General features: G+C 47.7%; 1 protein-coding gene across 2 annotated transcripts in view; it reads right to left on the bottom strand.

Annotated features, from left to right (window-relative positions):
• The window catches only part of TPCN2 (two pore segment channel 2), a 261,921-nt gene that overhangs the window by 61,931 nt on the left and 180,400 nt on the right, over positions 1–19,590 (bottom strand). For both annotated transcript variants that reach the window (XM_085643579.1, XM_085643578.1), the window contains 3 exons: positions 12,138–12,197; positions 11,924–12,052; positions 11,439–11,488 (listed from right to left, as the gene is read on the bottom strand). In XM_085643579.1, the coding sequence (XP_085499705.1) occupies positions 11,439–11,488; positions 11,924–12,052; positions 12,138–12,197 (239 nt within the window). The remainder of the gene's footprint in view (positions 1–11,438; positions 11,489–11,923; positions 12,053–12,137; positions 12,198–19,590) is intronic.

Raw genomic sequence — 19,590 nt, forward strand, 5'->3', positions numbered from 1 at the left:
GCTGGCTAAAACCAATATTGTCATCTGGGGGAGATGGCTTTGTTGGGTATGTATCGGGGTCTGGGAGGTCTGGAAGGCCTACTGGGTCATCATAATCATCCCAATCGTCCTGTGTTACATCTGTGTCCTCATCAGGGTCAGTGAAAGGGTCATTGTTTCCTCCCCCACCCCCTAAATCATCATCCTGTGGTGGTGGGGAGTATGGTGGGATTATGGGAGAGTGTGATGGAGAGAAAGGCTTAGGAGGAAGAACAGGAGAAGAGGATCGTAGAGGTGAAGTAGCACAGTCTCTTTTGTTTGGAGGCACTTCAGGGATGTGTGGGGTGTCCAATTTCCTCTTCTTGTGCGGAACATTAACCACATGTCCTGTTATAGGGTCTACTTGGAGTGTTTTTTGCTTCGGATCGATGGGATCCGGTCGAAAAAGTTCTTCCTCTTCGGTAGTCGCTTTCGGCGCCGATTTTTTCGGTTCAGAGCGAGGTTTAGATTTATGCTCTAGAACCTTCGAAGGGTTTTTGGATCCTTGGGCTTCGGTGTCAAAATCTTTTTCGGTTCTGAATGTTTTGGTTTCGGATCCGAGCTTTTTCCCTTTGGTGCCGAGGTGTTCGGTGCCAATGGCTTTTTGCGGAAGTAGGATGAGCTCCCGGCTCCAGTGCTGACGGTGTCTGTCGGGCACGGATATGCGGCTTGCTCGGTCCCGAGCTGCCGGAAGGCTTCTCCTTTGTCTTTCGATCGCGACTGGGGCAAGCAGGTGAAGTCTTGACCGGAGCCTTCTTTTTTTTCAGGTGGGGTTGGGGTAGGGGCAGTTGTACTCACTCGTTGACCTGAAGTGATTTAGTCATCTGAGTCGGGGTTGTCTGCCTCGGAAACGATTTCCAGATCCTCCGAATCCTCCTCCAGGACATCGGGGCCTTCGCTGAAGATGTCCTCCGGCACCGGAGCTGCTTGCTGCGCCATAACGGGTTGGGGGGCCCGGCGATCACGGATAGTTTTCTTGGATCGAATAGAGGCACAGGCCTGGCAATTACTCTCCTCGTGCTCGGGCGACAGACAGAGGTTACAGACCTTATGTTGGTCGCTGTGTGGGAATTTAGCTCCACACTGGGGGCATTTTTTAAATTGAGACCCTTTCCATTAGCCGTATGCCCGAAAGGCGTTGATGGGCCCAGCGGCCCGCGCCGACGACTGGAATTGGGTATTTTGATGAGCGCGTCCAAGGGCACGCAAACAAAACAATACCGTTGAGTTTGTTTGATGATTTGCGCATCGAAAAGGTTTGGAAAACACGCTACCGAACCGGAGCACTGAAGTTACATCCGAATCCGATGGTGGTTAAAAATCAATCGGAGGATGGAGTCGATGCCCATGCGCACTATCGTCCAAGGGAGGAGTCACGTATCTCGTGACTACAAAAGACTTCTTCCAAGAGCACAACAAGGTGCAAGCATCTGAGCCCAACACAAGATGGCGATCTATGCACAGAGTGTGAATTCTGCAGCTCATATGCCTAGAGCATTTCTTTTTCATTTCATTTCACCAGCTACCCACTCTTCAGTCACAGAGCTGCCGTCCCTCAGTAAGCTGGCGGACTGTGCAACTCCCGAGCCACGCTGACGGCAATGAGTCGGACGCCTACAGCACTACTACTGAGACTCCCTGGAAATACACAGTGCAGTCAAGAGGTCATGGGTATGATGGTGCAGATTTAGACGCTGTGGTGGCAGCTTTGCACCTTCGAAACGCCACCCCTTCCTCCCCAGCTCAACCTTGACTAGAAGCATTTCAAGCGGTAGAAGGCCTGGAAGTGGGACGATGAATACATGGAAGTGTACTATGCATGTCTCTAGAAGCTGGCAAATGCACGGATATAGGCCAGCAGGATGAAATTAGGGCCCAACTCATTCAAGGCTCCAAGTCCGCAGCTGTCCGACAACAACCTGAGATCACCTTGGACACCATACTGGTGTTGGTAAGGTCACACAAACTGGAAGACAGCCGGGCCAATTAGATGGAGGCAGAACTGGCACTAGGGACAGTCCAGGCAAGCAGGACCCACACCGCTAGGATCAAGGAGGAGCAAGTACGGTTATTCAGTAATGGACTGCCTGACCTCGAACACCCAGTGGGGCGAAACCACCATTGAGGTGGTGTGGCAACTATGGCCTTGAACACAGAGTACAAAACACCTGTCCTGTCAAAGGCCGGTCCTTCTCCAGATGGGGACACATGAACCACTTTACCAAAGTGTGCCTTAACAAAGGACAAGAGCCCCGGCCAGGTGACAGAGGCAAGGAAAGATCCACTTTGTATCTTGTCCTCCTCAATCGACATCTGCTGCAGAGACCACCCGTGGGTGGCAGCTAGAGACCATACACAGACGAAGCGGACTGCAAGGTATTCACCATCTCATTTGCAGGGAGAGAAGGAAACCGGAAGAGGCCACTGTCAATGTGCATGGGGGACAGTGGTGGCACGTTTGTGAGGGCGCAGATTAACACCAGAATTTCTGTCAATGTAATGGACTCACCACAACTCTACAGGCGGTTACCTTGCCCCAAGCTAGCGCCAATAAAAGCGTGGATTTTCACATATTGTGGCACAAAGCATTGCCATTAAAAAAGGGTGGAGGAAGTTGCGGTGGCAAGCGACTGAAAGACAACGCGAGCACTAATCCACGTTGTGGAAGGAGGCACTGGCACGCTGTTAGGTTGCCAAGCAGCAGAAAACCTGTGGCTCATCTACTTTGTCCGACAGGTCCACGCATTACATGCTGTCTGCATCATAGTGGAGTATCCTCAGCTATTCAAAGGGCTGGGCAGACTGAAGGGCACTAAGTGTGACTACACATTGATGATACTGAGACTAATAGAACTTCGGCAACTGAGGGTCCTGGTCCATCTATGGCTGCTTGTGATAAAGGAGCTGTGGAACCTGGAAGAACAAGAGTGATTGAGAAGGTCACCAGCCCAACCATGTGGATCTCACCTTTTGTGATTGCACCAAACCCGAAAAAACCAGGCACAATCAGACTGTGGATAGACATGCGTCTCCCGAATAAAGTCATCCAAAAGGAGCGACGCATAACCCCCCACGATGGAGGACATTGTGGCGGATAGGACTTGAGCCCAATGGTTTTCCAAACTGGACTTAAACGGCTGCTTCCATCAGCTAGAACTAGAACCATTTAGTCTGTACATCACAACTTTTTCAAAGCACATAGGTCGCCGACGATATTGGGGCTGAACTTCAAGAAATCATCGGCAACAGAGGTGTTTTAAAACACCATCTGCGAAACCCTCTCTGGACTGGTGGGAGCCCGGAATATTAGCAATGACATATGGATATTTTCCGATACCCTTGAGGAGCACCACGTGAGACTCAGAGCTACGCTTCAACAACTGGCGGACGGTGGTCTGACTCATCATCAAAAGGGTTCATTCTATGAAAATTAAATAGAGTTCTTTGGATACAACTTCAAGGGAAGGGCTCCGCATTGACCAAAAGAAAGTTGTGGCAATTAAATAAGTATCCACCCCTCGTAATGCCACTGAGGTGAGGAGATTCTTTGGCATGCCAAACTTGCTGACCTTGTCAGAGCCACTGAGGACACTGACAAGAATTGATGCTATGAGACTGGCAAGCGGATTTGGCTTTCCGCCATGTAAAAGAAGCAAGAAGCACTACTGGCAGATGTCACAATGGACTACTTTAATGCAAAATGTCATACAGAGCTGGTGGTTGGTGTGAGCACAGTGGAGCTAGGAGCAGTGCTGCTACAGGAGAAGTGTGTAGGGTCCTGCGTCCCGATCGCATACACCTTCAGAGCACCGTCAGACACAAAAAAACAGGTACAAGCAGATAGAGTGTGAGGCAATGGTCATCATGTGGGCATGCCACCACTTCCCCTTATTCCTCTGTCGACAACTAATCCAGGTCATAACTGACCACAACCTTCTAGTTGCTCTATTTGCAGGGACATCCCAGCATATCCCGCCTCGCATCAAGCAGTGGCCAGTGCAGCTGCAACCCTACCAATCTGACGTACTGTACTACCCAAGGATCAACAACCCAGCCAACTATCTGTCACGCCATTCAGAAGGAGAACCTGGACCGGAGACAGCTGAGGAGTACGAAGGGGCGGAAGACTTCTTGAGGATAGTAGTGCACAGTGCATATCCAAGGGAACTATCCTTTGCAAAGATCATAGAGGCAAACCTCGATGACACACGTCTCTCAAAAAGGCCAAAGGAGCACTACTGAGGCAGCAAAGGTGCAACATGATGGATGGCCCCATATTGCTGGAAGAGAGAGCACAAAGAACGATGAGCCAGCCCTGGCACGCAAGAAATGAAGTGAGCACCAGCAGTGAAGGCCTGCTACTTAGGAGAAGGCAAATTATTATACCCAGAACTGTCAAGTTGGCTCATCAGGGGCACCAATGAGTGGTAAAGACTGAAGCAAGGTTGAGAGATAAGGTGTGGTTTCCTGGCATAGACGCCTTGGTGGACAAAAAAAGTGCGAGGCTGCTACTCATGTGCAATTACAAGCAGAGATTCGGCACCAGTCATCACAGAAGAACCATGTCTGTGGCCCCAAGTTAGCATAGATTTCTGGAGCTTCCCGGATGGCCGGCTCACCACACTAATCCTGGACAGCCACACCAAGTACCCGGTGGTTGAGGTCATACAATCCACCACATTCTCCAAAACTTGGAAAAAGTGTTCGCTGTGATGGGACTGCTAGACAAAGTGAACACTGACAATAGGCCCCCATTCAATGAGCACGAATTCAAGGAACATATGCAGCCACTAAGCAAATGATGGTGACCTCCTCAATGGCCCCAAGCTAACGGAAAGGTGGAGGGTTTTATGCGCACCCTGAACCAGTGGCATAACACAGGCCCCCGCAGTGCGTGGGCCCCCCGAGCTCTAGGGGGCCCCCTCAGCACAATACTCTGGCTGAAGTGCTCCTGATTGAGTCCGGTGTGGGCCCCTCCACTTACCTTGCAGGGGGGCCCCCTCAAGTTTCGTTACGCCAGTGCCCTGAACAGGACCCTCAGGATAGGGGTGGATAGTGAGGGAGGACATGGAGTGTTGCCTCCATAGGTTTCTACGAGCAGATCAACAAACTCCCCACAGCACAACAAACTGAGCACCAATGGCCCGCCTGATGCGACTGCATTCCCTCTAAGCCTCTGTGGAAGCCCACAGCACTGGACGTACAGGCCACTTAGGGGAGCAGAAAAAGCATGAATGACCAGGCCAGCCTGACCCATCGAGCAACAGCTCCTGGATTGTCAGTGTGGGACCTAGTCATAATGAGAGACCGCCATCCAGGATGAAAGTTCCACACACCGTTCGAGAGGGAGGTTTGGAAGGTTTAGGGCATCCATTGAACTATGGTCACTGTACAGCGGGGACAGACCACAGCAGCCTGAAACGTGTCCTGGTTCAGAGGAGTGAAGTCCCCGGATAGGACTGGGGAAGGGAGCCAGGAACACAAGAGGCACTGCTGATCCAGAGGCAGATGTGCCAGACTACTGCCCCGAAGTTACCCAAAACATCTTGAGGCCCGCAAGACCATCATAGTCGCCAGGAAGGTGCGTTGGGGAATCTTTCACCAACACCCCACCAGCTGGCAGCCAGAAGGGAGGAGGCCGGAGCCAGAAGTATGGTCTTTGCCCCAACCTAGCACCAAGTCCGAGACTGAGAGACTATATGTGCAACGAAGAGCAAAGTTGAATGGGTTCAAGAAAATACAAGTTGGAAGGGATGTAGAGTGGCACTCGGCCTCTACAATACTTTGTTCCTGCTTCCACATCCCCAGGGTCGGGCGTGGCACAAGGGTATAAATAAATGGAAGAGTGAGTGCTCAGTCACTCCTCGGAACCAGGAAATAAAATAAGAAAATATATATATAGTGCTTTGTGCTGGTCTTCAACTTGCTTCTAGGCACACTCTATTCAGTTTGTATGTTTGAAGTTAGTATCCCTGCTTTGTTAATCTCTGGACAACCTGTAAATCACCGATGTGAATCCTGCCACTTCTACTCAGTTTGAGAGGAATTCTTGGGCTAGGGGCCCCACTAGAGCTTGTGTCAGCACCAGGCACCACCGAATGAAAAGGACGAGGAGGTGCTCTGGTCCATACATAGCGGATTGCTCTCGGTCATTAAATATCTCCAGTCCCTCGGCACTGACCTGACCCTCGCCAATCACCTGGGCACCGGGTGTGTACACCACAAAATTAAATATTTTAGGTGCTCGAATAAAAAATACTATTATCACCAACGTGACGTCTACTATGGAATATTACAGACACTTCCATAAAATGGCTGCTGTCCGAGGACGGATCATTAAAAAATGCATATTAAGTTATAAGTGGTGTGATCCATTCATGCACAGCAGGAACTTACCAATAAAGTTCCACGGGCAAAGCCTGGTGCGTTCCTATGTGCACTACTTTATTGTACGGCGCTCCACATCCGTTCTCTAAACACAGATGGGTCAACAGATGACGGTAAGGGAGGGTCACTTCGCCTTAAATGGCCAAAATGTCCTGAAGGGTGTCCTCTGCGGCTGAAGGCCGAGAACTGCATGGAGACAGGAACAGTACTAAGTGACCCAAGGTATGGGATTTCAAGTACGTACATGATGCACCTTTCACCCAGGTGGCAGGTAGAGACAGCGCACGGCCCACAGTGTCTCCTCTCACGCAGCAGTAATGTGCTGGTTTTCCACCACGTCACACCCCCCACGAGTGACTCACCGTCCGCCATAGCCAGTTTCCATCTCATCAGTCGCATCCGACGGTCACGCGTTTCCGTGACGTCACTGGCGTGCGTCAGAGAGACCGACCGGCACTTAATTCTTGGAAAAAAAGATGGGCATAGGCTGGTGGCGACTGTCGGAGCCCGCAGGAGGGCAGCGCAGAGAACGGAAAGAGACTTTAAATAGGTTCAGGCACTAATATGTGTTCACATTTCACAAGCGCGATTAAGAAAATCAATAATGTCTGAAAAGCTCCGCAAATTTCTGTGGGAAACTCCACATCTTTGGTAAATTGAGAGTTTTCACGCGTAACCACGTTTGCGTGAAAATTCAGTGTGCAACAATTTATGTCACGAAAATTAAAACTTCTAGAGAAAAACATCATCCAGCGTGCATATAAAAAGTTTGACAGGTGTGTTTGCATAGGAAAGTCGGCATTCGTTTTTGATCTTTCCTTGTTTTAATTAGTGAAAATGATCTCGTAAGGTACGAAAACAATTAACTTTGCAAATCTTCGCCAGCTCGGCAACGTAGCCGGCACCCGAGCATCTCCCCAGAGGTCCACCAGCATGAAGTATTTATACCCTGGAAGGCCCATGCTGGCCTCGTTTGATCGAAACGGGGCAGAGATTTTGCTTAGACCGAGACCAGTGCAGGGCACCAGAAGGGTCAACGCCCCTCTAATGTTTCTTGCAACAAGGGTCCGTATGGGACATTGCACTCCCACACATGGTGCACACCAGCACATATTTTACTTGGTAGTTTGGTTTGTTTAGCAGGGCAGAGCAACATATAACCCTGAATTATAAGAAATAAGCAATGCATAGTACTAGAGCAGAATTATGGAACAGGAAAATAAACCAGCATTGTCAGAGCTAATAGATCTGACTTGCGTTTTAAGCTCTAACTGAAATATTAAAGAAATGCGTGCAGCAGTGAACAAAATAACACAAGTATTTTATATATAAAATGTGTGACGATTCAATTACCTTTAGAGATGTGAAATAGTTCCTCGAAATACTCTATAGAGTGGAGTGATACACCCAACAGCCAATAGCATGAGGGGAGAGTGACCACTCGAGGGAGGAGGGTGGGCGACCAAAGCACATTAAGTATAGTTTAAAGAATTGGTAACAATAGGTGAGAAGGCCGCTATGCGGTCATGCCAGACCTAATAAGTGTGGGGAGGAGCCGAGTAGCACAGTAAATCAGTGTTTCCCAAACTATGGGTAACAAACCGATTTTTAGTGGGTCACAAAAGTCCAAGCAATAATTAATATGCCTTCAAGTTTTGCGTTTATCTGGGCACATTTGCTGCGCTTCAAAGACAGAGGTCAAATGCCAAGGTACAACCGCTGAAAAATTACGATTTTTTTTTTTTAAACACATGAGGACTGGTGTTTACCATCCTCCTCTCACTGAGGCCAGAGGAAGAAAAGTCACATGAATTATGTGACAATCTTGTTGGGGTAAAGGCAGCGTGAATGGTAAGGCCACAAGGGGTCATTTTGTTGCAACACAACACAATGTAAACACCTGTAAATGAGCAGTACGCATTGAGCATTCTTGAGAGCAAAAATGAAGCACTGTGTTTGAAACAAAGATTTTAATAGGCGCAAAACTACTCAAAACTCTTTAGTTGGTGCTGCAAACATGATATTCACCGAAACCCTATTCTACGCATTATCATTTGTGTGCAATACAGTTTTATCAGTAAAACTGTAGGTCTGTACAAATGTAGTGGCTATTTCAGTAGAAGGTGTGCTGTGTGTAAATGACGTGCACTACCACTCAATGCTTTAGTTACATTAAAGAAATTGTCCACCTCATGTCCATTAAAGCAAGGTGGGTCTCAAATGTTTGTCGTTCTAAAAATTGGGCAGTGGTTCTAAAACATTTGGTAAGCATTGCAGTAGAGCAACCAGACCGGTAAAGCAAACTGGCGAGTTAAAGATATTTAGAGTGCAGCACCGGAGGATCAAGGCGGCAAACCTGAAACAAATTCGACCCTCCTCAGGGAGCCGATACATTGGTTTGATGGTGGTAACTTCCTTGAAAGGCCGATCTGGGGTAGTCTTTCTCTTGCCCAGTCCCACATCTCTATTAGATATAGACGCCTGGGGTTTTGAGACCTTTTGTGGCATGCACTGTATGGCCCCTGTACATTATTTTTGAAACATTCTCATTTCCACTGGTATCACAGTGCAGGATGCCTTAAACCAAAAGCACGGCTCAGTGGGTTAATGCATGTGCCTCATGAAAGAGTACAGAGACAGATCTTGGCTGCTGCTACGCAGCCTTTCATCCTTTGACAGTTACAAAATGAGTAATACTGGAGTGAATAATAATTATTAAAGAGCAAAAGAAAACACGAGAGCTTGGAAGCAAATTTGATAAAAGAACAGGTTGCTGCTGGCATAGCAGAGGTCTCTGAGGAAGCGTGGTGGAACAGAGCCACCTGCAGTCTCCGGGTCGGTTTGTCCTGCGCCCCCTCAATCTTCAGATTTCTTAGCAGCAGCACAGGGGTGCGCACAGTTTTGCAGGAGAGCGCATGAAGAGCACAGCTCGCACCTGTGATGAACGCATCTACGAGCTCTGAGGAGCGGCTATAAAATCCATGCAGGTTCATGGTACCGTGCGGTACTTTTATATTCTCTCAAGATGGCCACCAGGATTACCATCTGGTCCCTGCAGGCAATGGACTGTTTGCGCCAATAAGCACAAGGTTCACAAAGAGAACATCAACCTGCTCAAGTGCAGGATCCCTTAGAGAGGAGGACACAGGGTCACTGAGATACCGTTTCATCTCTGTGTGAGCAAGGGAGATCTACCATGATCCAGGTGGAACCAACACCAGGACTGAAGTAAGCAAAGGCATAATTGAATCACTACCCGCCTGGACAGCGGCATCCCTTGGCCAGCACCAGAGCTCCGACAGAGCCTCTGTTGTGTATAACATACGTAGAGTCAACCCCCCCCCCCCCCCCATCTACCCATGTCGAGGCTATGTCTTGCCTCCCTATTACTACACCTGTCAGGGAACTTTCTAACTAGAAGTCCAACTGCTCACTAGCTCAGTGGAGCATGCTGGATGCCCAATGGATGGCACTGCACGCGACCTGCTGAATACATTTGTGCTACTAAACAGAGGGCAACATGAAACTAGTCTTCTCACATGGGTGGAGATGTTTACTCATCTTTTCCTCCCCCAATAAAATCCATACTCACCTCATGACTTTGGACCATATGCCAGTCCTGCACACCCGATTCCCTGTACTAGATCTATCCAAATTTTTCCCCAGGTTAGGGTTCAAGTCAGTCTCTCTAGCAGCAGATACAGGATTGTTGAGAGTTAGCTCGCAGTGACCCTTCTGGGTACAATAGACTGGTGACCTCTTTTGCTGTGTATTTGGGCCTGCATCCACCATTGGGTCTTGAAGAGGCGCAGGTTCCAGATCGCAGAGAGGGGGGCACGCGCAGGTTCCAGATCGCAGAGAGGGGGGCACGCGCAGGTTCCAGATCACAGAGAGGGGGGCACGCGCAGGTTCCAGATCACAGAGAGGGGGGCACGCGCAGCTTCCAGATCACAGAGAGGGGGGCACGCGCAGCTTCCAGATCACAGAGAGGGGGGCACGCGCAGCTTCCAGATCACAGAGAGGGGGGCACGCGCAGCTTCCAGATCACAGAGAGGGGGGCACGCGCAGCTTCCAGATCACAGAGAGGGGGGCACGCGCAGATTCCAGATCACAGAGAGGGGGGGCGCAGATTCCAGATCACAGAGAGGGGACACGTGCAGGTTCCAGATCACAGAGAGGGGACACGAGCAGGTTCCAGATCACAGAGAGGGGACACGTGCAGGTTCCAGATCACAGAGAGGGGACGGGCGCAGGTTCCAGATCACAGAGAGGGGGGCGCAGGTTCCAGATCACAGAGAGGGGGGCGCAGGTTCCAGATCACAGAGAGGGGGGCGCAGGTTCCAGATCAGAGAGGGGGGCGCAGGTTCCAGATCACAGAGAGGGGGGGCGCAGGTTCCAGATCACAGAGAGGGGGGGCGCAGGTTCCAGATCACAGAGAGGGGGGGCGCAGGTTCCAGATCACAGAGAGGGGGGGCGCAGGTTCCAGATCACAGAGAGGGGGGGCGCAGGTTCCAGATCACAGAGAGGGGGGGCGCAGGTTCCAGATCACAGAGAGGGGGGGCGCAGGTTCCAGATCACAGAGAGGGGGGCGCAGGTTCCAGATCACAGAGAGGGGGGCGCAGGTTCCAGATCATAGAGTAGCATGGATTGCGGTCATTATCTAATCTTCTGACATTCAAATCAACACTTGGAATTTACGACACATTCAACATCTAACACCTTACACTTTGCCGCCCCCCGCAAGTACATACTCCATATATAACAACTACTGAAACTGATGCATCAGAATAGTTCTACAATTGCAATTCACACAGAAGTATTGACTAGTAAGTCAGGTTTTGACAGAGACGATATATATTATGTGTCAGCACAGTGCAAGAGCATGGTCAGCACTCGCGAGACGTCTTGCAACAGCTTGATCTCAGCAAACACCCAATACATTAATCTTGGGTGCTAGACAAGACAAAGCACACATCAAGCAGAAATCAAAACTATAGCACAATTACTTGCATGCACATATAGAAAGCACATACCAGCCTGGATGAGGAAAACTGTACAGAGCAATAGTTGCGATCTCCAAGACCTTTAAATGACAAAAGAACAGGAGTCAGAGCCACAATGGGTACTGTATGTCCTCTCCATCCATCAGTGTGACGAGCATTCAAACAGACGAGAAACAGCAGCTACAGAAATATATCCCGCTTTGACAAAGCTTCGGTGGGTATCAAGGGGAAAAAGGATGGAAAGCATCATGAATTTACAATAAAAATCTGCTACGATCGATCACCAGGTGAATGATCCAATTTTGGCGAGCAGGAAGAGGATTTAGGGAGCATCATATATAAATTTTGTCTGCACATCACATTGCACCCCACATTTGATACTGGGCCTGTGAGTGCGTGATGACAGAGTTAGGTTTGCATGACTATAGGGAGGTCGTAATTGTGCAATGTCAGACACGCATGCTGGTAGTGTGGCTGACGGCATGTTTGTGAATTGAGATGATAAAATAACCTACCACAAGTATGATCGTCAGCAGCCCATCAAACATGTTACTTGGGTACGACACGTAGTTCTTGAACCCCAGCGAGAAGATTTTTAGTGCCATTTCTAGACAATAGTAAACAATGAAGAAGCAGTTGATAGCCTTGGGTATAAAACAAAGTAGGTGGTTAGCACGAAACTGGAGGCAGCAAGGACCGCACGAACAGGTTCAGACAGAGCACACTTACCCCCAAAAAGAAGTCATCCCGTTCGCTCCCAGGCTTATCCGCGTCTATAACCAGCACCACCTGTGCAGAGGAAAAAATATAACTGTACTGTTTGGGTAGTATCGGACATGGAGAACGAACGAACGAGCACTCACTCACTCTTCGGGTGGATGGACTTGGGTAGGAGAAGTAGGAGGATCTTTAATGGTGATGAAAAATTAGGTTCAAGCGCTACAGTCCATGCACCGGGATCACAATCCTCTAGACTTCGCAGCAAGAAGGCTTGAAACATAGTAATCTTAATTGACTCAGCTGAATAAACTTTATTCACTAGGATCAGGTCATTAGAGCAGCAGATGGTCTTTAATATCCTAAAGTAACCTGCAAGGGTCAGTTCAAGCAATCAATTACCGCATCTGTGACCACACAAGGCAAATAGTCACCAAGATCCCCAATGCTTCCTGAGAGCCAGCGATCACCTAAACACTGCATGGTTATGGTCACGGTGCCCACTAGGCACATGGGAGGCAGAATCACGCAGGCTGCAGCTTTTTATCCAGAAAATCACATTTGCATGTCTTGTCCACCCACCCCCTGCAATCTAATGCAGTGTCACTTAGTGCAAGACTTTGAGCTACTTACAAATGCTTTATTCTTGTCCAGTTTTCAGTACATTAGAAAATATTTAATGATTCTATAAAAATGTTGCTCATTGGAGAACATTCTGAAGATACTTACCCCTTATATCTGGTTTCTAGCGCCTCTCATCGTGTCCCTCAGGCAAGTGCTTTGTTCCTGCTTAAAAGATGCACATGTACACACCGCAAAAAATAGTTTGTCCTCTTATCCCACTGCCTAATCACTTGGAACCAAATCAAGGTAAGGTTAGTTTAATATTGGATGAAGCATATTTATACAGAGCACTAAAAGAGCCAAGACAGTGTCTAGGTGCTAGTTTGCAGCAACCTTATATGGATATTATAAAAGGAAAACTTTGAGCTTGTGAGTTTAGTGTAGGAAAAATAACCGCGACAAAGTAGTCTGGAAGGAAATTCAATCAATTAATGGATTCCCAATGATGTAAAAGATGCTCAACCAACGCTGCAACCACTTACCCCATGGGTCCTAGGCACAGTTATTTATGAATATATATAAATGTATATATTTAAGTGGGTCCGCGTTTGGGTGTAGATAAAGGGACAATAAAGTGTGCAAACACTGGGTAAGTGTATATTAAGAGACAAAACATTAAACAGAGGTTGGTACACTTTCAAGGAACAAAAGGACAAGAGTAAAATTCCCTGTTCCTTTTTTTCTACATGTATTTCAATCAATCAATCAGGGGTTTGTAAAGCGCAGATACTCACCCTTGAGGGTCTCGAGGCGCTGGGGAGAGAGAAGGGGGTGGTGGGGCTGCTGATCCGTCTGGGTGTGGAGGTTCAGTCAAAGAGCCAGGTCTTGAGGTCCTTCCTCAACTGGGTCAACGATGTGGATTGCCTGAGGTTGAGGAGCAGGGTGTTCCAGGACTTAGCAGCGAGGTAGGCGGAAGATCTTCCTCCAGTTCTGGTCTTGTGGATCCGTAGAACAGAGGCCAGGGCAAGTTGGGCACAGCGGAGTTGTCTGGCGGGTGTGTGGAAAGCAAGGTGGTGGTTCAGATATTCTGGTCCTGTGTCTTGGAGGGCCATGTAGGGTCTGGTGGCTTAGTGGACTAAAGCGTCCATCTAGGGGCCTGTGTTTGACCTCATGGTCACTGGTTCAATCCCAGCGGGTCCACTCAGAATTTCATCCTTCTGAGGTCGATAACATGAGTACCATTAAGTTGGGTAACAATCAACATCTGTTATTCAGTGCCTTGAGACCCTAGCTTGGGTGATACGTGCGCTTTACAAATACACGTTATGGTTATGTTACGTTATGTTTTATGTAGGCATGTGCAAGGAGCTTGAAGGTGATTCTTTTGTTCACGGAGAACCAGTGGAGATGCGTCACGTGGCTGCGGCGGGGGATGTCAAGGACCAGTCTGGCTGCGGCGTTCTGAACATTCTGTAGTTTCCTAAGCTGTTTCTGGGTGACGCCGGCATAGAGTGTGCTGCTGTAGTCAAGTCTACTGGTGATGAGTGTGTGTGTGACAGTCCTTCTGGAGTCTGTGGGGAGCCATCTGAATGTCTTTCAAAGCAGGCGGTGCGTGTGGAAACAGGATGAGAATACTGGGTTGATTTAGCGGTTCATTGAAAGCGAGGAGTCCAGTATGATGTGGAGGTTGCAGGCGTGGTCCGTAGGGGTTGGAGGGGTTCTTAGTGTGGCGGGCCACCAGGAGTCGTCTCAGGCTGAGAGGGGCAGGTCCCAGGACGAGTACTTCGGTCTGGGCAAAGTAGAGCTTGAGGCAGCGGTCGTGCATCCCGGTAACAACTGCCTTCATTCTGTTGTGAAAGTTGATTCTGGCAGCTGTGGGTTCGTTGGTGATGGAGATGATCAGCTGGGTGTCATCAGCGTAGACTATGTCGAGTCTGTGGCTTCTGACTATGGCTGCGAGGGGAGACATGTAGATGTTAAAGTGGGTGGCTCAAAGAGGAGCCCTAGGGCACTCCACAGCTGATCTCTGTAGGTTCTGGCTGTGTTCAGCCAGTCAGGAAGGACTGGATCCAGTCCAGTACCTTGTCACGGACGCCAGTGTTGTGGAGTCTCATGATTAGCATGCAATGAGAAATGGTGTCGAAGATGGGAGAGAGGTCCAGTAGGAGAAGGGCTGTGGTTTGGCCCTCGTCGAGGAAGGAGCGGCTGTCATGGGTGGTGGCGAGGAGTGCTATCTTGGTGGTGTGGATGCTTCAGAAACCAGATTGGGAGATGTCCAGGACAAGGCTCTCTTCGGTGAACTCGGGAGAGTTGGGCATTGATGGCCTCCTCAATGGCCTTGGCTGGGAAGGGGAAGAGGGAGATGAGTCTGAAGTTCTTTAGGTCTATCGGGTCGGAGGATGGTTTCATCCGCGGGCGGTTGATCTTGGTGTGTTTTCAGTCGTCAGGGAAGGTGGAGGATTTGATGGAGCAGTAGACTGACGGCGAAGGTGGGATGGGGGGCAATGGAGGCCGCTGCTCTATGGAAGATGTGGTACTGGAAAGGTTCCGATGAGGCTCCTGAGTGGATGCTCTTCATGGTCTTGAGCGTGTCATCTGTGGTGAGCGGAGTCCAGTTGAGCACGATCTGTTGGATTGAGCTGTGGTTGCGTGGGGTGGTGGTGGGCTTAGTAGTTGTGTCTTGGGTGTCAAAGCTGTCGAAGCGCTGTCTGATCTTATTGTGGAAAAAGGTGCCGAGACGGTTGCAGAGGTCTTGGGAGGGTGGGATGTCTGGTATCACTGTTGGCCCTGGCGAACTCCTTGACTACGTTGAAGAGTTTTTTGCTGTTGTGTGCATTGGTGTTTATTTTGTCCTGGAAGCCCATTTTCTTTGTGGTTTGGAGGAGAAGGGGGTGTGAGTTGATGGCGGAATTGAAGGTAGCATGGGTTTCTCGGGTTTTGTTTTTCCTCCTTCTCTTCTTAAGTCACGGGCAGCTGCATCTGGACACATGGCAGTGAAGCAGCTTGCTCCCTTGGAGTGTTGCTTGCCTGGTGTCTTCTTGAGGGGTGCGGTGTTGGCGTTTGTTGGTGTTGGCGGAGTGGTCGTGCGGAGGTGTGCAAAGATGTTCTTCGATGGCGTTGTTCCAGCAGCGACGGGGCCGGGAATGAGGTTGATATTGTACAGTGGGCATGGTGAAAGTGAGATGTACGCAGTGTTGGTTGGTCCAGATGTGTTCTTTGGTGTGGCTGTAGGGGACGTTCCCGCTGACTGAGAAAACGGGGGTCGAGCGTTGGTCTGGCTGTGTGTGTCGGTGCAGTCACTAGCTGCTTGTGTCAGATGTTGGCGAGGGGTTTTTGGAGTTTGAGGCAGTACTTCCACCCACATAATAAGGATTTTATGTTTTGTATTATTTAAGTGCTGTTCCCCAATGCATGTTTAAACACTGTATAGTTCATCTGACCTTTTGGTAACCCATTAACTAAACGTACATTTGAATATACATTTTGTTTTCTTAACAGTTAACACGTGAATATCAGTTTCTTTTACTGACCCACTGTGTGATATATTAAATTATGTGTGTATAAAAAACTAACATGATGTACCATGGAGCTTCTACTTTAGATCCTAATCAAGAATAATTTAAATGAAAAGAGAAGTGTAGAAATAATTTCCTTTGAAGCCGCTAAAATATGAAAATATATATATTCTTTAACTTTGATCCAAGACGACATTTTCCTAGCTGAAACAAGCATTCCTATCCTTCAAATGCTTGGGGGCAGTCCCACATTTGCAAGTACGAATTAAGGTCTGGGGTAGCAAACCAGAGTCCTAAAAATCTCAGCATTGTTGGCGCTTTACAGTGGGGCAAGTTTGCTTTCACAACACATAGATTGATCCTATTCTTTTTGTGTTGAAATTTTTTATTAAAGTTTTATAAAACAAATACATCAAAGCATAAACAACAGAAAATGAAGAGAAAATAGATCCATGTTGAGAGAAATAATGCAAAAAGATACTGATGAATAAATATTAGATAAATATGATATAAATATGCATTTAAATATATAAATACTAATTGAAGTAATAATTATGTCAAGACATAGAATGATATATTATAAAGACATAACCTATAAGGGGAGGAAAAAGGGAAGGAGCTTAGACAATAGAAGTGCAGGAAATATAAATAAATAGATAAAACAAAGGTAAAATGATTAGATAAAGACAGATGAACACTGTAGCGAATAAAACAGAGAATACAGAAGACAAGAAAAAGAAAAGAAATAAACAAAGGACAAGAGAGGGTAAAAGCAGATTAATGTGCTTGGATAGAAGTAGAAGCAGGGGAGTTAGCAGAATTTGATTTAAGAAATGGAGACCAAATTCGGAGAAAGGTGTCAGCTTGATCCTGAAGGTTATAGATTGTGCGTTCATGTGAGGCAGTCTGTATCATCGCTACCAACCAATCTTCCTGAGAGGGAGGCAAAGATGATTTCCAATGACGCAGGATACATATTTTAGCAGTAGCCAGTGAGATATGAAAAAGACGGAGTTGTGGCTTCGAGAGCTTTGGGGAGTGGCGGACATCATGCAGGAGGATATTAGTTGGTGTAAGTGGCAATTTTAGGGGCATAGTGGAATTCAAAGTAGTACCAATGTAAGCCCAATAAGATCGGATACTAGGGCAATCACAAATGATATGAGTAATATCGCAACCTGAATTGGAGCATCTCCAGCAATTGGAATGGGAAAGAAGGCCAGCTTTGTGCAATTTGACTGGAGACCAGTGCCAATCGTGTAGTATTTTAAAAAGACAAAATTTAAGCCTTGATTCACGGGCTCCCTTGTTCAAATTCTCCAGAATCAGACCCCATTCAATGTCAGAAAAGGAAATTGAGAGGCGAACTTGCCATTTACGCTGAAGATCATGTGAAAGGGGTTTAGAGAAGAGGTGGGACGATAAAATTTTATATATGCCGGAGGTAACACCTTTAAATTTCCCCCAAACGTGCAAATAGGATAAAATAGGGGAATCTTGTAATATCCATGGCGGTGACCCCATATGGATCTTCAGACATTGCTGAAGCTGGAGGTATTTAGAAGAATGGTGTAGGGGAAGATCAAATTCTACTCTTAGCTGAGAGAATGGCTTAAAATCCCCATCATGCAGAAGCTGATCCGGATAGAGGATACCTGCAGCACGCCATTCAGGCCAGGATAACATACGACCATTGATACGAATGCCCGAATTATTCCATAGGGGGGCTTTGATATGAATTCTTGGATTCGAACCCAACAGCCTATGACTTCTCTGCCAGGATTTATGCATGGCAGATAAAATCGGATTTTTCGGGTCAAGACGGCTAGTGCCACTACCATACAAAGGAGTAAGATTCGATTCTGAGGATAGAAGATGTCGTTCTATTTGGACCCATTGAGGCAAGTCTTTAATACCAGGTAAAAAATATGAGAGTTGGGAGATATGTAACGCCAAGGAGTAGTGTTCAATGGATGGGAGACCAATGCCACCAGATAACTGATGAGCCTTCAGCTTAGTTATGGCAAGACGTGGCTTGGCATTACCCCAAATGAAGGTTTTAATCTGGGCATCTACTGATCGGAGTAAGGATAAGGGAATCTGTAGGGGAAGCATGCCTAGAATGTAAATAAATCTCGGAAGAGTAACCATTTTAACAGCCTGAGCCCTACCCCAGAGAGAAAGACCCAGAGCCTTCCATTTATCAAAGTCCCGACGCATTTGGGAGATAAGAGGAGATAGATTATCTGTAACCATGTCCTGTAACCCTTTATTAACTAGGACACCCAAGTATTTGAGGCGTGAGGCCTGCCAACGAAAAGGAAAACCAAAGATGGCAGCTTTTGTGGTACCATTAGAAATAGGTAGAGCCTCACTTTTGTCCCAATTAATCTTATAACCTGAAAAGGAAGAGAAATCATTAATAATTTGAAGAAGAGAGGGGATCGATCGAGGAAGACGAGTAAGGGTGAGTAAAATATCATCAGCGTACAGGTATATTTTAGAATGTCCAATAGGGAGGGGAATACCAGAAACTTCATCAGATTGACGGATGGTTGCAGCTAGAGGTTCCATAGCTAAAAGAAACAGAAGGGGGGATAGTGGGCAACCTTGGCGTGTCCCTCTCTTGATTGTAAAGGTATCAGATAGAAATCCACCACAGTTCACTTGAGCAGAAGGATGATCGTAAAGTAAACGCACTTTATCAATAAATTTTGTACCTAAGCCAAATTTTTCCATGACCGTGAAAAGGTAGTTCCATTCGATGCGATCAAACGCTTTCTCTGCGTCAAGTGAAAGGGCTAACGCATCATCTGTGAGATGTTGAGCCGACCACAGTGCATGGGACAGGGAACGCAGATGATTCCGGGAAGAGCGTCCCGGTACAAAGCCTACTTGGGAATGATGTATCAAAGAAGGTAAGACTTTACGCAGACGAGACGCAAGGATACTGGCCAGAATTTTAATATCAGAGTTCAACAGAGAAATGGGACGATAACTACTGCAAAGCTGGGGATCTTTGCCTGGCTTTGGTAGCACGACAATGATAGCTTTGTTAGAAAGGGAACCCAGTGAAGATGCAGCATCCGCCTCCTGGAATGCAGCATGTAGAGTGTCAATAATATTGAGACCCGCCCAACGATAGAATTCAGGAGGAAACCCATCCTCACCAGGGGCCTTGTGATAGGGCAGAGCAGCTATCGCACTGGAAACCTCATCCCTAGTTATTTCACCCTCAAGGATGGCCTTACCATCCGCTGAAAGAGAAGGGAGATGCACTTTCGCAAGGAATGCCGTCATCTTATCCGAATCCATTCGATTATCAGAAGTATAGAGGGATTCATAAAAGGAGGCGAACTCATTGACAATGTCATGAGGTTTTGTGC

This window comes from Triturus cristatus, chromosome 3_1, assembly GCF_964204655.1.
Source record: "Triturus cristatus chromosome 3_1, aTriCri1.1, whole genome shotgun sequence".
NCBI classification, from domain to species: Eukaryota; Metazoa; Chordata; class Amphibia; order Caudata; family Salamandridae; genus Triturus; species Triturus cristatus.